Source organism: Calonectris borealis, chromosome 7 (genome assembly GCF_964195595.1).
Source record: "Calonectris borealis chromosome 7, bCalBor7.hap1.2, whole genome shotgun sequence".
Classification (NCBI taxonomy): Eukaryota; Metazoa; Chordata; class Aves; order Procellariiformes; family Procellariidae; genus Calonectris; species Calonectris borealis.
Genome location: NC_134318.1, coordinates 40942916 through 40959871, shown reverse-complemented (window position 1 = coordinate 40959871; position 16956 = coordinate 40942916). Strand labels below are relative to the sequence as shown.

Here is a 16956-nt window from a genome sequence, read left to right as displayed (position 1 = left end):
GTGTACACCTTCTTTTCCTCATCTAAAAGTATTAGTTCCTAGCTAAAGAATTGGTTATGGCATCCAATATGCTTAGATAGTTTGGACGATGAAAAGCAATATAAGTTATGATTGTAGGGCAGAAGTATTTCTTCTTTTGCCTAGAGCATCCTTTCAACTATAGTGCCACTTAGTGTCATTGAATTACATTGAGTCTCTAGCTACTTAGAGAAGGATTTAAACATGTAGTTGAGACTGTGATACTGTCTACAAATAGACTGTCTGTTCTCATCAAATCTTTCTTGTTAGAACAGAAAGAACCAAGCTGTCCCCAAGACCCTGAATTACTTTCTTACAATCAAATCTGAATATTCCAAGAAATTTTGTAGAGTTTTCTGTTTGTATGTTGCAGATACTGTACAGATGATATGCTACAAAGGGAAATGATGTCTACGCCTCTTCTGAACTATTATGGCATTATCATCTTGGATGATGTGCATGAAAGAACTGTTGCAACAGATGCGTTACTTGGCCTTCTTAAAGATGTCTTGATATCAAGACCAGAACTGAGGCTGGTAATACTCACTGCGCCTCATATGTCCAGCAAACTGCAGAATTATTACGGCAGCGTCCCCTTCATAAGGGTGGAAAACAAACACCACACAGAGGTTGTATACTCTTGCAGCGTTCAAAAAGACCACTTTCTGTCTGCACTAAGACTGCTCTTTGAGATACACCATGCAAAAGAGAAGGGTGACATTGTGATCTTTCTGGCATGTGAACAAGTAAGTTATTAACTGATTCCAATATTTCTGATTTTAATCAAGAAACAATTTACATCTGTGTTTTTATATGACCTATAAATATATTGTTGCCAGTATCTAAGACACTGGACATTGCCAAAAGTTTTTATCAATTCAGGTTTTTCCTACAAAGAAGTTATGGTATACATAATGCTGTATTATATATATATAGAATAAACTAATACAGGGAACGATCAGATTTTCTGTAGGCTTAAAGAAAGGCCATCATCCTTCTGTGTGATGCAAAAAGTAGCATACAGGGACAAGGGCCATAGATGCAGGGAGTTAATACGTTGCAACCTATTCTGGCATTGGGTATATCACATTTTGCGTTATCCCTGTTTTGCAGCAACGGACACATGTCCAGTTTGCATAAATGTTGTCCTACTTCACGTGAATGTTTTTACCTTAAACCTGCTTACAAGGTCTTTCCATTTGCATTCTCCTTTACTGCAAACTTCCCAACCATTTGTGTACACAACAGCAGGAGGCAAATATCACCCCGGAGGTGCAATGGTAATCCAGGAATCTGCATGGGCTTGGCTATTCTAAATAGAGGCATCTTTGAATCCCTGAAGACAGCAGAGATGCCCTAAGTTCACTGCTGCCAGGACTGCACCATCATGACCTTCTCAGAAAAACTTCAGAGTACTTTATAGCTGCCAAAGCAATCTCCCATCAAATGGACACTTTTAAGACTTGAAATTATTATAAATTATTATTTATTTCCTGATAGCAATCTTCAATCTTCCACTTTGCACCATTAAATCTGCTTTAAAACAACAAATTCACCTTAGTAGCTCCAGGAGATAATGACTTTTCATATGCAAAGATGAATTACCATAAACTACCCAGGTAGTATTGCTTTTCACTGTAAAAAGGGGGATGGATATGTAACACTTTTAATAATGCTAATAATCAGTTGTAAACTTTATAGACACAAATTTTACACATGATGAATTAATGAATTCTCTGTATCAGTTCACATATTTAGAATAGGTAATGTTAGAGAGAAAACACATAGTCTTTCCATTTCAAAGGGCTGCTTAAATTTTTTTTTTGCTGGGCAAGTCCCACACAATACTAAAATAATGATTTCTTTCTTGCCAAAAAGAGATTACTTAGTTTTCTCTCTCATGATGAACAAAACACTCATTATGAACTGTTACCGCACAGTTCACATCCCATGCATTCTTGCTTAACTGTGATTTAAAGTTTCATATGGCTAATGGCTCACTGTTCCCTAGCACTCAACTGTCTTTTGAACTGAACAAAAATATGAACAAACCCAGAACATTAAGATTGATGTGTTGTCTTGGTGCCAGCCTTGCTATTAGATGCCACTGTCATATCTTTATAAGAATTTTATAGAACACTTTCAACCTGTAACTACTATGAACGTAGCGGCAGTCTCAAATAGAAACTCAATCTGGTTTTTCAATTTAGAAAAACATTTGCTAATAAAAATGCTTTTGAAAAAAAAAAATCTTTTTCAAACTGAACAAGTCTATGAATGATTTTTGTATACCTTTAAAACAACACAAATGGTTTTATATTTAAAAGACTAAAACAACAGAAATAGATCTTTTACAATTTATATTCGACCTCTGAGTTTGTGGACTGTTTTAAAGGTGATGTTCCATTAACACAGCCTAGGGACATTTTATTGACTTTATTAAGTCTTCATAGAGTTTATTAATCATTAGGGGGAAAAAACAAATCCACAATAAAAACCTTTACAATACTTATATCTTCTTAAATATAATAATTAAGGTAAAGTAGGGACGTTTCTGCATACTTTGATCTTTTTATATATTGTAATTGGACTAAGAACATAATAGTAGTTTCCAAAGTGACCCAAACAGGGGCTCTGCCATTTTAGCCCTTCCAGTGATGGGGACAGTAGGGATTGAAGAAGGTTGGAGCAGTGATTTGCTGTGATCTGTTCTGACTCCACGAGCACCCGTGCACATCGCACCTTCGCCAGCAGTGCAGGTCACCCCATTGCCAGCCCCGGGGTGCACCGTACAGACGGGGAGAGCTGTTTCCCAGGGGACCCTGCCACTCAGGGCACCCACGTGCATAATTTTGGTTCCAGCAGAAAACATTTTGGGCCCAGCAGTGGGGTACCTGAGTACTTGCTACAGCATTACCAGCCCTATGACAAATTTGCACCAAACTCTTCGGCACTAAATGAGTGATGTGGGTACATCCTACATGTCCTATATACATGAAGTTTAGTGACTCTCTCATAATTTCTCAGCCTTGTTATTCCTATACTATATTTTTGCACATCTTCTTCCCCTGGTGGTTGGTTTGGATATGATTAAAGCCAGAGAAGACTATTTTGAAAATCGCAGAGGAGAAAAAGACATTTCAAAAAACAGCCCAGCTTTTCCCTGGTCTATAGTTAGCAGATACAGGTGGTAAATTCTCATAAATAGTTCCTTCCCTTTTTTTTCCCTTTAATTATTAATCATGTAAGATTTCAGTGTTGTTATAGTTTGATCCATAGTTAAAATTCATTTTAGAATAAAAAGTTGCTTTAAAATTAAATATTGATATTTGTTTTTCATACTTACGAGAAAAAGGGGGAAAAAAAAAACATCTTTCTCCTGATTACAGGAAATTGAAAAAGCTTACCAAATGATCAGACAGGAACAGTCTAATTTAAATCCCGACCTTGGAGAACTCATCCCAGTTCCTTTATACCCCACAAAAGAAGACCTAATTCCCAAGCCAAATCAAGACAAACAGAAATGCTGCAAAAAATACAGAAGAAAAGTGCTACTCACCACAAGCTTTGGAGAATCTTTGATTTGGATTAAAAATGTAACCTTTGTCATTGATGTCGGTGTTGAAAGACGAAAGGTTAGTAAAGTTAACCAAAATCAGTATGCCAAGAATGAACTATGCATAAGCTTTTTTTCAGGGTGGGGGAAAGGGAAATACGCAGCTAATAGATCGGTGCAAATAGTTTCTAACGGATCAAATATTTTTCTATTCTTTCATAAGTCAGATTCTATAACATTTTTAACATTCAAATTACCTACATTCATAGACATGGGAAAAAGCAAGAAAATACCATTACTTCCTAAATTCAGTCAGAAAACAAAATTTTCAAGTTTCTAAAGCCAGATTAACACTCCCAACTGAAACTGCCACTCATTTGGGCACCAAACTAATCACATTCCATTTGCAAACTACATCTCACCTTAATTTTGGCCTATCATTCCTAATTATGTCTTCAGTATCTTATACATAGAGCAAAATACAATCAATTCTTGGTTACCTATTGGCAGATTACCTGGTTTAGTAGGTTAACCTCGATCTTGCTTAACGCCTTCATAATCAGTGTAGTGCCACAGATCATATAACGCCAAGGGATGCTCACACAGGGAACCGCGTCTTTTTAAAGATGCTTGTGCTCCTTCCGGATACGTGCTTCCATCTAAGTACCTCAAAATGCTGCAATTTATTGAATTAATCTTTGACCTTTTACAGTTCATTCTAAGTATGTCCTCAGTTCTTGTTTTCCACCACATCCTGGGAAGGACTAGTGCAACTGCAAATGCATGTCTCGTTTCTTTCATTTATATAAAACTGATGTCCTAAAGAATGAGTGACTATGTAGGAACATGTCATTACATGAATTGGAAAGCTGCACTACGCTACAGGCTTTGTAACTGTTCAGTGCGTTCTGCTAGTGAAAATAAATATTCTAGTAATAGGCAAAAGAAACAATATAATACATTTTCTTCATATAATCCAGAATTGAATCACCAAAATGGACATTAAGTGTTCCTAAAATTTTGGATCGATGATCATTAATCTTGATTAGCCTTGAGAGTAGTTCAGGCAAAAGCTTGGGAACTACCATATCCTCTCATTTTCATTGCAAAAAAAACGTATCTAACTGTCATTTTTAAGGGTTCTCACTTGGAGGCTATAAACTAACTGAACCTCAAGTCAAGGGTAAAAAAAATTGTCATATTTTTGTGTGAAACAAACAAAAGCCTAAAAGCAGCTTTCAATTAGACCATGCATAACCCAACTTATTTCTGAAACTACAATTTTCTTGGATTACAGAAATCAACCTCACTTCCACGGTAATCTGAAGCCCAAAGTAAAATTCAGTGCTTCCACACTTCTGTGAATCAGAAATACGAAGTGATGGGAACAAATCCGTTTCAACACAGTCCTGATGGCCACCAAATCTTCTCTATCAGTTACACAATTTTTACCCTTTAATTCAATTATTTTGTCCTAGCAGTTCCTCAGCAGTTCAAATTCACATTCAATCCATATGGCTGAAAGTCAGTTGGACACAGAGGGAACAGTCAAAGTTTTGTGCAGAACAAAATCCCACATAATTCTTGCAGTTGGGACATACAATAAATTTATCTGGAGGGAAAGACATTGTCCCCTGCACTGAGGCATATTTTATCTTTTTTATTAAAACCCTGCTTAAAGTAGACAAGGTCAATTCAGATGACATGACTAGAAAGTTTCATTATCCAGATGTTGTATGTCTTGCCACATACTACAGAAGCTTATGGACATCATCTGGTGGTCAGAACAGTGAGTGAATCGGCTCCTCAGTTTAATCAAAATAAAGTAAAATTAAGAAAAAAATAAATCGGGGCATTGTACATCTTTGTTACAATCCTCGTCTCCTATAATGAATTGACAGATTTCAGTACTAAGACAAAAATCTGAAGTTATGGGACAAAATGTTATCAGACAATGTTGGGATTCTGTCATTAGAAGAAATAAATAATCTTTTTTGATGCTTTTCTTGATGATACCATAGATATACATTTTGTGCTTTAGTAAGGTACATTTCTTCAGAAAAAGACATTTATCTTACAGTATACTTACAGAGTTATTGCAAAACATAAGTGTCTGTCAATGTATCAAAGTGCTGACTGCTCTCATTTCCAAGCTGGTGAAATACGTAGTATAAAAACAAATGCAACTGTTACTATACTTTCTGTAAAATGGCCTAGACAAAAATTCAGTACAGACCATTAATATTTTTGTAGTCTTCTCTTACTTATCTGATGCTTAATATCTCTTTCATTTAAAGGTGTACAATCCTAGAATCAGAGCAGACTCTGTTATAACGCAGCCTATCAGCAAAAGTCAAGCAGAGATGCATAAACAAATTCTGGGCATGTCTTCATCAGGTAGAATTATTAGCTCAAAATTTAAATCCATTAGCTCAAATTATTAACATAACTGATGCAGCAATGCAAAAAAAAAAAAAAAAAAAGTAATTTTCCTGAAATCTCTTCCAGGAAAACTCTTCTGCTTGTATCCTGAAGAATTTACCTACAAAGAAATGAAACCACATCTACCAGCCAAAATACAGGAATCAAAGCTAACTAGCATGGTTCTTTTCCTGAAGAGGATGGATATAGCAGGCTTCAGACACTGTGACTTCATAAGCAGGCCAGGTAATGATGATGCACCAATTTTCCATATTTTTATTATTATTTTTGCAGTTATTTGAAGACTAATTTTGTCCTGTTATTCACAGTACTGTTTTTAATTGCAGTACTTGTAAAAATACTGCCACTGCTTTTACCACTTAGCTGCTAGAACAGTTCACAATGCAATAGTAGCACTTAGAAAAATGGTATCGTGTATGAACTCTTTGCTCTGAAAAAGACCGTAAAGTATCTGAATGGAATCGGAAGGAGGGGGAAAAAAAAAAATAAATCAATATTCCAAATATCTTCTCATCTAGGTTTCATATTATTTTCCTGGAACCCACAAACAAAATTTGTGTCCTATTGTACAAGGCATTGTACAGATATCTAACAAAATATATTCCTTCAATCAAGAGCTTACAACCCAAATAAACTACTGTTCTTACGTAGGAGATATATTTGGAGGAAATCAGCTTTCGTCTTATTGTCCAGCATCTGCCACCTCAAATTTACAATAAGCTGTTACTTAAGGCCAATATTATTTATAAAATAAACCCAAATAAACTTTCAATACTAGATAGGGAATACTCTGAATTTTGAGGTAAGTGTGAAGAAAGTGGTTGCTTTTTTTTTTTTATTTTTCTGACTTCATATTTTAGGGTTTTTTCTATAGAAGGATATTCTCCTCTATTCTGACCTACCACAAAACCCAAGTACCACTGCAAATTCTGCTGTTGATTTGAAGCCAATTAAAGTGAGGGAAATAGCACCGATTTCACTGGTTTGGGGATCATGTGACCTATTGCTAGCTTCATTTATGATAATTTTCCAGTGCAAATAGGAAGAATTCTTATATTATTCTCCCTTTCCTCATGCACATACATGGAATTAGAACGATCATTTGTCTTCTACATGTTGTGCACTGTAATTAATCAGTAATAATGAGTTTAATTCCCACTGTTGGATGTTGTGATAGACTGTAAGTGGAATTTTAAGTAGAATTTATTCTCCTTTTCCCTTGTCTACCCATTTAGTAGAAACGTGCCTAAAAGAAATGTGAAAAAACATTGCCAGTCTGAGTGGTAACTAATTCAAAACTGATGAGAATTGCAGTATTTTGGCCTTGTGAGTGTCACCTCCTGTGATGAATTTAAGAAACCTTCGTGGAAAATTATTATGGAATACAGTTGGCTTCCACTCAAATTTAGAAAATATTTTACTAAAAAAAAAAATTCTAAAACGTATTAGTGCTTTTACTGGATATGAAGAAAGTTGTTCTTGAACTGTAGAATGAATTTGTAAAGTTACATTAGGAAAAGCATTCAGTATTTTTGGATTTAAAGGCACACTGGAGACCGTTGGTATTCAGAGAGAATGAAATGCTAGAGGCATTTAAGGATTTCACAGATGTAGGAATTCTAAGTTTTGTCTGTATTTTTGAGATAATGCAGCTGAAGAAAGCATCTTGCTGACGTGTACAAAATTGTAAAGGCATTTGATGAATGCATCAGTTTTACTTGGATAGGCATCAAATATGAAAAAGTTTTTGCTAACTAGATCAAAAGTGCGAGGTCAAGGTATTGAAAAGTTTGAGGAATTACTGAAACAGTGTGAGGAATGTTAGACAAACTGTCTGAACACAGAAAAAAATCCCACAAACACTCTAGGGGGTCCACTGAATGGAGATGAGAAAGTCTGCACAATTTCCTGGTCTCCTTCACATCTTAAGGACCCACACGACTAAACATTTGAAACATTGCTTTAATTGTCTAGTACAACTCTTCCTTTATCCTAGGATAGATCACACATGGGCTTTCTTTGCCTTGGGGCTTTCTTTTTCCCACTTCTGAGCGGGCAACGAATCCCTTTCGTACTAACACTTAAGTTATATCCCTACCACAATTCTCCAGAGATGACTATAAAGCTCACACTATCAGAATACAGACAGTTTGAAGCACCTGGTGTCAAATATGTTTGTCTGAAAGAAACAGGAATACTGAAGTAAGCAAATTTGTAAGGGGAGTTAGTTATTGTATTAGACCAACTTACAGAACTCAAAACACATGTCAAGCTTTCAAGCACAAAAAAACCTTCTTTTGGCCCCTCCCAAGAGCTTTGGGTCAATGTTCTCAGCCTGTGAAAGTCCAAGTTTTCTCATTCTGTGCTGAGATAGCCCCAACCTGCCGCGCACACTCAATGCTGCACAGGTCTCTAGCGGCTAAAGAAGCACAACATCCTCCAGCAGAAGCAGAGACTGACCCTAAATTCACACCACAGAGTCCTTGCTGCCCAGCTCCAAATACCTCTGGTATCCCATTAAAGGGTAGCCCTGAAGCTTTCTCATTGCTAGTCATAGGGTCAAATAGATGTTACACCTTTCTGAATTATGTACTGCAGGAGAGTGTTGCAGAGGAGGCAAAGAGAAGAGCTATCAGAGATGGAAAGCATCCTCTCTTGAGCAAGAGATTTTAGCTTCCCAAAAAGGCTTCATTATCTTTGCTGCAGTCAGTTTAGTTGCATAAGCCTTCTGTAACCTGAAGTAATGAAAAAGGCTGAGGAAGAGGAGGAGGGTCTCTTAGAGACCTAAGTGAAAAAGCTCACAAAACAAGCAATGTGGCTTTTCTGACCCTAAGAAAACTCCTGGGCATAACAGTTCTTATTCACATCTACTACTCATGTATATAAAGCCAATTTGCCCACCCTCAACCAAACATGGCACAACTGGACCAAACAAAACCCCCACAAACAAGCAAACAAAAAGACATGACAGTATTTCTATATGCTCTCATTTGACCTGGCCAAATCAAGTGCTGTTCAGAGCATACAGATACTAAAAACACAAATAGCCTTCCTATTTCTCCCCAGCACAGTTTGTGTGGGCTTGACTATTCCATGTCTCTTCACCTCCTTGCACTTGATTTCCTTTTGAGAAAAGGGAGCAAACACATTGCAGCATCTCCCATGTGCCACACATGCCACAGGCTTTCCTGTGCACCGTTTCTGTTCAGCTCATATTCTCAAGTTTTCTTTGTAATTGAAACAGATGGAGGCTTTGGGTTATTTTAACCCAAGGTGAATTTCTCCTAAACAAAATAATGTTTTCACTGAGATGACAGAGTAACGTACGGACATGAACTGGTGAACAAACAAATCAGAAGTACACTGAAATTCATAGCAAGAATTCAAAGAGAAGTACTTCACAGTCCATTCCCTGTACATGAAGTAGAGAACATGTAGCAGATAAGTAAAGAAACAAAAATTACATCAGTAAAACATTTTATTTCTGCTCAACAACAATGTGCACAAGTTTTTTTTCTGCTGCTGCTTTTTGAGGAAAAATAAAAGCCTGGATTAACTCTGACTCATTACTGCATTATGAAAGCAACAAACATGTCAGGCTTACAGCTGCTGCATTTAATTCATGCTATAATCGAGATGAGCAAATGCAGCAACCTTGTTACCCTTTTTAGAATTCATGAGCCATATGAAAATGTATTTGGCACTGCAGTTCTGAGGTGCATTATTTGAATTATTGTGCCACCATAATAGGGATGTGTTTACATTTTTATCAGTTAATCAGCTAGATCTTTACTGTGTTATATAATGGGACAAAAAAACTCCTTTCCCACAGATTGCAGCAACATTATGTATTTTTGTAAATCACTGGAAAATCCTTATCTAAACTATGCAAATCAGCATAAAGATGAAGCCATGTAAAATTTCCGTAAAAAATCAAGGTGAAAGCAGTTTGCAGATTCTGCATTCATGCAGAATTACCATAAAAATTTTTCAGATTAAAATATTGGTTGATGGTCATGGATACCATGACATTTGAGAGCCATGCTACTATAACCCCACTGAGAATATATTCCTAGAATATCCATAATAACAAGAGTTGTATAAATGCATATAATTTCAAATTGTTTCAGAAACAAAATTTGTTTGCGTATTTTTTCACTAGAAACAGACTGTCAAAGACAGAAACTCAATGTGCCATATAAGGCCTGCTCGACAGGGATCACTTCATGGCAGATTTATTATCTTAAGTTCACTTGCTGATTCTTTGATGTTTTAATTTCTGAATTTCATCGATTAAATAGTATTATGTATCTCCTAATGAAAAGCTTTCTGATAGCATAGACATGACCACATACCTCATAGTCTGTACTGCACAAATCAGTGGAAAAGCATAGAAGGAATTGGAGGAGGTAAGGAACAGACAGCAAACAAACAGAGGAAGCAAAGTATGGACTGGACAACCTGACCCTTAGCAGCAGTTCCATGTCCACGGGACAAGAGGCGTCAGGAATGGGAGTCAGGGCAGTATGTATAGCCCAATAACTGAGCACATACCACACTGAATGTAGCCAATTGCTTAGAACAGGGAGCATCACAAAGAGCATCCCAAAAATGAGAAGGGGTAGCCCAATTCTGTTACAGCTGGACTACTCTCATGTCATTTACTAGAGAGTAACAAAAGAAACCAAAGTGATTAAAAATATTTTTTTATGCCATTATATATTCTTGTCGTGGTTTAACCTGGCAGCAGCCAAATACCACGCAGCTGCTCGCTCACCCCCCCTGTCGGGTGGGATGGGGGAGAGAATCAGAAGGGTAAAAGTGAGAAAAACTCGTGGGTTGAGATAAAGACAGTTTAATAGGGAAAGCAAAAGCCGCGCACGCAAGCAAAGCAAAACAAGGAATTCATTCACCACTTCCCATCGGCAGGCAGGTGTTCAGCCATCGCCAGGAAAGCAGGGCTCCATCACGCGTAACGGTTACTTAGGAGGACAAACGCCATCACTCCGAACGCCCCCCCCCTCCTTCTTCACCCAGCCTTATATGCTGAGCATGACGTCATATGGTATGGAATAGCCTATTGGCCAGCTGGGCCAGCCGCCCTGGCCACACTCCCTCCCAGCCCCCTGCACATCTGGCAGGGCATGGGAAGATGAAAAGTCCTTGACTAGCGTAAACAATACCTAGCAACAACCAAAACATCAGCGTGTCATCAACATTATTCTCACACTACATCCAAAACACAGCACTATACCAGTTAATAGGAAGAAAATCAACTCCATCCCAGCCAAAACCAGGACAATTCTTTAAATTATACTCTTTGTGGAGGTACATGTTGCAAAGTCATGTATGTGCTTTGAGGATGACATAAAGCAGATGGAAAACCGACTTCACTAAACAGTCAGTGCTATCCCTGGTGTGCGGATATTACTCGGTATATTTATGTCAGGAAAATGCAGGTCAGCCTCTGTCCTGGCTGTCCCTGCTGGCAGATAAGCACAGTAGGGACCATTACCAGCCAGCTTGGAGGAGTGAAGAAGCAGCATAAGGGGGAATGGAAAGACTGCAAAGTATGCGTTTGGAAAAGTAATTCTAAATGATCAACTATAACTATAATTTCAAAATAATGGTTATAGAATTGGTGGCTTCAGAGCATGACAGACTTATAAAAAATCCTACCTCAGAAGTTATAGGGGAAAAAAGAGAGTCAAGATGAAACGTGCACACAGAAGCTTGTCCTTGCAGAAGAAAAATCTTTGCATAATTTGAAGATAACTTGGCACTAGATTTCTCCGTATCTTCAGTTAGCTATCCAAGGAGCAATGTTAAAAAACAATAAAAGAGAACGCCATTCCCCAGAACTATTCTCCCTGCAGTAATTACTTTGGCAGTTCTTCATGCTGTTAAGCCTAACAGAAGCTGGAAAAACTTGTGGTTTGCCAGGCAGTGAATCAGCTCTTTGAAGACAACATCCCTTCACCTGACATTCTAACTTTGTAACAGTTATTTCCATGGAAAGAGAAGATCTATCAAGAAAAAGGTATTTTACATACTCAACACTTTCACAGAGTAGGAGACCAGAACACAGGACCTGTAGATCTTCCAGATAGGCACGACAGAGCAGTTAAATGGACTATTAAAAATCATGAAATTTACATTTCATCCCTGTCTCTAATATTTACTTATTGCAGAACTTTGGGCAAATCACTAAATCACTTGCTTCCTTATGCAACAAGAATAATACTTTTGTATTTATTTTATCACACCTTAAGCACCTCAATTTCAGCCATGAAGGATGTGATACTGGAAAGATTAATGGCACTGCTACCTTTAGAAACATAACTTACTCTGGTCATGTCAAAGTTACAAAAAACTGTGAATCAAAGAAACATCATTTTAAGTCTCAGATAAAAGATTTCAGTACTAACAATAACATTTAGTTACATATTTGCTTTACTATGCCTAAGTATGATCAAGAGTAGCATCTGTATTTATATAAAACTGGTCAGATTTCCTGAAACAAGTCCAGAGCAACCCCGTCTTAAGTTGCCAAAGAACACAGGCAAGGGAACAAAAATATCAGATAAGGAAATACCTTTTAAACTTCCAGGGATGTAACAGTTTCTTGTTGAAAGCACAGGACACATCTTGAGAGCTTCTTTTTAACTTTGCTCCCATGAAAGCAGCAGTCGAGTCACAAAGCCTTGCCTTTTGCCTCAATGGCAGCAGTAGTTGGCATTGGCAAGCAGCCCTAAAAATAATGACACCTGCTTGCTAGAAATCATTGTAAGACAATGCAGGTTTCTGAGCTTTCCATATCTAAACATTTAAACTACTTTTGTTTATCATAGTTTTTATTTAAATAGGAGCCATACCATAAAGAACTCGCAAATGAGTGTTTGCTGTTCTTACAATGGCTTTTTATTGATTGAGTTTGTGTCTCAAAATGCAGACCCATATCTGAAAGCCCTATTCTTTTTTTTTTTTTTTACTGTTCATTCACCTGCTCTAATCTACCTTTACTATCTTGTCCTTTCTAGCACAATAAAACTCCAGGAGTCGTCGTCATCTTTTTTTTTTTTTTGTAACACTTATCGCAAAATAGGGAAGTAATTTGTGCTTATAAATCTCAAGGCAACTAACTCCAGGGCATAAAAATGCAAATTACTGATGCTATCAGGGGATTGAAATTGGCTGCCATGCAACCATATATTTTGTAAGTTCTAGCACAAAGTACTTTGTTGATTTCTGGAAATTAGCTTTCCATGATTTCCTAGTAATTACTGTATCTCTGAATGACCATTTTACTCTCCCTGTATTTTCAATCACTGATATCTATCTCCTATCACTGACTCTTATTCTTCATCAGCTGTTAGTTTTCATTTCTTTAAACTTCCTAAGTATTTCCTTCTCAGATGCTTTAGCTTTTGCAAGGGCTCATCTTTTATCCCATTAAACCTCGTATGTCTGATAACAAATGTTCTCTCTAGACAGAAACCCCTCATGTTGTACAGGCAGACATATGCACTCTAATACTGAAATGAAACAGGTCCACAGTTTTAACAGGAATTTACAGACTCCTAAGAGAATTTCTCTGAAAATTAATAGTAAGTGTTTTAAAATTAAGTGAAGTCACAACACTAACAGATTAACATGCTGGAGAAGTTCTGTAAGAGTTCATGTAAGGGGAATTAATAAACTATTTTTTCCCTTCAGACATTAGTAACAGAAAAGGGTTAAAAACAACAGGTGTTTGCTTGTTTCCCATTTTACTTCTTTCTTTACTTCATTACAACTAGTTAATTACAGAGTGATGGCAATAAACTAAGTTCACTGACAACAAAGAAAAGACCCGAACTCAACATTTTATTGCAGGAAGGCAGGGTGCCTGAAGTGCGGCGTTATGGCTAAATGTGACCTACCAGCTCCTTACAGGCTTCCTTTGCTTTTAATCTTCACGATGCAGAAGTAGCCTGGCAAAGACAGGTTCCTGTTCATAACGAATTCAAGCAAGAAATTATTTCTAGTCATCTACTAATGAAGATACAAGAACAAATATACACCCTGCCTGTGTGGGTAGCTGTGGTTGTGGTTTTTTTATTTAGAGATTTTTTCGACATTAATATGCAAACTGATAGCAGCCCACAGAAGCCTGAAAAATTGCCAGTGCAGTCATTAGTTTCCCAGTGCTGGGTATGCTTGGCCAAGTCCTGCTGTAGTGGAATTTTTGCCACCAACTTCAGTGGGACTAGAATTTAACTTGTTCTCCATAAAACAGAGAGAAAATATCAAACAGTTCCCTAAACTGGAATAAGGAGAAAGTTGCTGCTGATAGGAGAGCAGTTATGAATTTAAATGAACTGGCACTCATAAAAGATATTGACCATTACAATAAGACCTGGAATAGAAATCTACCTTTGAAAAGAGCTGGGAGGAAAGAGCCTTCACACTTCAAGGGTTCCCAAATTTCCACCAATGTCTTTCATGCTCTAGCAACTACTTTTTGGAGAGTGTAGGCTTGACAACTTCTACTCAGCTTTCAGGTTCACTCTCTCTAGCCCTGGAACTGTAGCCTCCATGGTTGCACATAAAGCTTTTCTATGCTTGTTTTGCCAAAGGGACCTACTTTCATCAACAGCAGATTTCCTACAGACCTGCTCAAGTTCTCATTTTAAGTACTGATTTGCTTAATCCTGTCCTTTCAGACATGTTTTCTTATCACTGCAGCTGTGAGGGTCTGAATTCATTACACCATTCTTTCAGCAGAACAAAGTATCACTGAGAAAACACTTTGACTAATTTTTTCAAAATCTGAAAAAAAAAAGTCAGAATAACACTTCACATTCTTCTGGCACCATTTATCAAAAGAAAAAGCAGTCAATAATAGTAAAAGGGCTAGGGTATACATAAGGTGATTCTGTCTTACACTGCCTCAGATGCAAAAAAGCAAGAGAAAAATAGTTGGGAAAAAAATGGTAAAGGAGAAATTCAGAAAGATACTTAATGAAAAAAGAGAGTCTTTGTCAAACTCCTTTGTTATTTATTCCCATCCAGCTGAGAGGTTCAGAAGAGCTACTGCAAATGCCATCTTTTGGTCTATTGAGAAATAACTGATGAGATGTAATGATAGTTGATGAAAAAGGCATATTTGTGTCTGTGTGTATAAGCCTTTTTCTGTATCTTCAAATCTTGTAGGTTGTTGATTTCATTCACCCTCATCCATGAAAGAGGAAGCTATGCCTATGATTTGTGGAGGTACTCCTCATAGAATGAGCCTAATATGCCATTGATCAAAACTGAATTAATTGTTGATACTCCAGTAGTCTTCAGAAAAAGCACATGTAGACCACTTTAGCCTAAAAGCTCGGTGTTCAACTTATGCAGAAGCAAACCTCCCTACCGAACACACCTGGCAGGCCTCCACCTGCATTTATCTAACATCTAAGATGCAAAACCCATCACTTCAGTCTTTGTTCTCCTCTGCTTTCACTCTTCAGACCCCCATGTTAAATGCTAAACTCTAGCTCATTATATCCTTCATGTTTGCCTCCGTTCAATCCATCTCATACTCATGCTCCCTACTCACTGTGTGGCCCAAATTCACTTATTTCCTACTTTTTTACCAAATTATTCTCTCAGCCTACCTAATTATTTGCCTGTATTCACTCATCATTTTTTCTGCCTCACTGTTCTCACTTGTACCTATGTAGGTTGAAAGGAAGTTATAACCTACAATAAGGGAAAATGGAACATTTAATTTTGTGCAATGAGAAAGTACAGCCATTTGCTGGGGAGACATTTTCTTTTACTATGTTCCCATTTTTCTTCTGACATCATGAGAAACTATGTAAAAAAATACATTTAAAATAATTATTAAAAAAGGCAACAAAGAGAACTCCAAATACTTGCAAGAATGGTAAGACAGCTACAAGCTCTGTAAATGGCTGTCTTTTGGTTATAATCCTCTTTCCTAGAGCTGTTGTGTATCTCTCAAACCCCTCAAATGTGACTACCCCTTTTTAAAAAGAACGAACATACACACAAAAAATACCTGAAGACTGCCAATAACGGAAGTTTTTGACATAGTCTCGGTGCAATACACTATTCAGCGCCCACTGTGTCTTGACTTTTGACAAAAACTGCTCTGACAGAAAAAAGATCAACAAAATTATTTGCAGCCCTGTAATTGTTATCCCTTATTTTCTTCCTCCAGAATGTTCTCAGCCTTCCATTCATCTCATTTATTACTTTTTCTTCTTACCCGTTGTCAAATGATAGAAGCTGACTTCTATCATTTCCACATAGGAAATATACAACTGAAATATTATAATGAGATTTCAGGCGTTCATTTATATGTAGCCATTCTCAAGAATTTGAATTATCTTTCCTTTTTATTAGCTCCTGAAAGTCTAATGCAGGCTTTGGAAGATCTCGATTATCTAGCAGCCTTGGATAATGATGGAAACCTTTCTGAATTTGGAATTATTATGTCAGAATTTCCCCTGGATCCACAACTGTCAAAGGCAATTCTGGCTTCATGTGAATTTGAGTGCGTTGATGAAATGCTCACCATTGCGGCCATGGTAACAGGTACTCATAAATAATGTCTTACTGCATGGCTTGTGCCACCTGCCAAATCCATGTAGACTCTTTCAAAGTCTATTCACAAGGGCAAACCAAAGGCAAACTTTTGTTATTCACACCCTGCTTATTTCAAGTAAATGAATATCTTCGGCATATCTTTAAGCATGCAATGAAACACAAGTAATGAATTCATAAGTAGCACTCCAATTCCATGCTTCAGATGCCCCATTAACTTCCAAACTTTTGTCAGAAAGCATACACAGAACATCCCTTCAAAATGAACTTTCTTATTTCATATTCATGTACATTTGTTACAGACTGAAGCAGCAAATTAGGGGAAGTTCTAATTACAAACA

The 16956-nt window shown here is 37.2% G+C and overlaps 1 protein-coding gene and 1 long non-coding RNA gene across 2 annotated transcripts in view; one reads left to right on the top strand and one right to left on the bottom strand.

The window, feature by feature from the left end:
• Nucleotides 1-4535, bottom strand: part of LOC142084489 (uncharacterized) — a 24032-nt gene extending 19497 nt beyond the window's left edge. Inside the window, exon 1 of the long non-coding RNA XR_012674382.1 lies at nucleotides 3578-4535. This is a non-coding gene — a long non-coding RNA (uncharacterized LOC142084489). The remainder of the gene's footprint in view (nucleotides 1-3577) is intronic.
• DHX32 (DEAH-box helicase 32 (putative)) overlaps nucleotides 1-16956 on the top strand; it is a 26607-nt gene that overhangs the window by 4394 nt on the left and 5257 nt on the right. Inside the window, exons 3-7 of the mRNA XM_075155285.1 lie at nucleotides 392-764; nucleotides 3408-3653; nucleotides 5872-5971; nucleotides 6083-6241; nucleotides 16415-16606. Coding sequence (XP_075011386.1) covers nucleotides 392-764; nucleotides 3408-3653; nucleotides 5872-5971; nucleotides 6083-6241; nucleotides 16415-16606 — 1070 coding nt within the window. The remainder of the gene's footprint in view (nucleotides 1-391; nucleotides 765-3407; nucleotides 3654-5871; nucleotides 5972-6082; nucleotides 6242-16414; nucleotides 16607-16956) is intronic.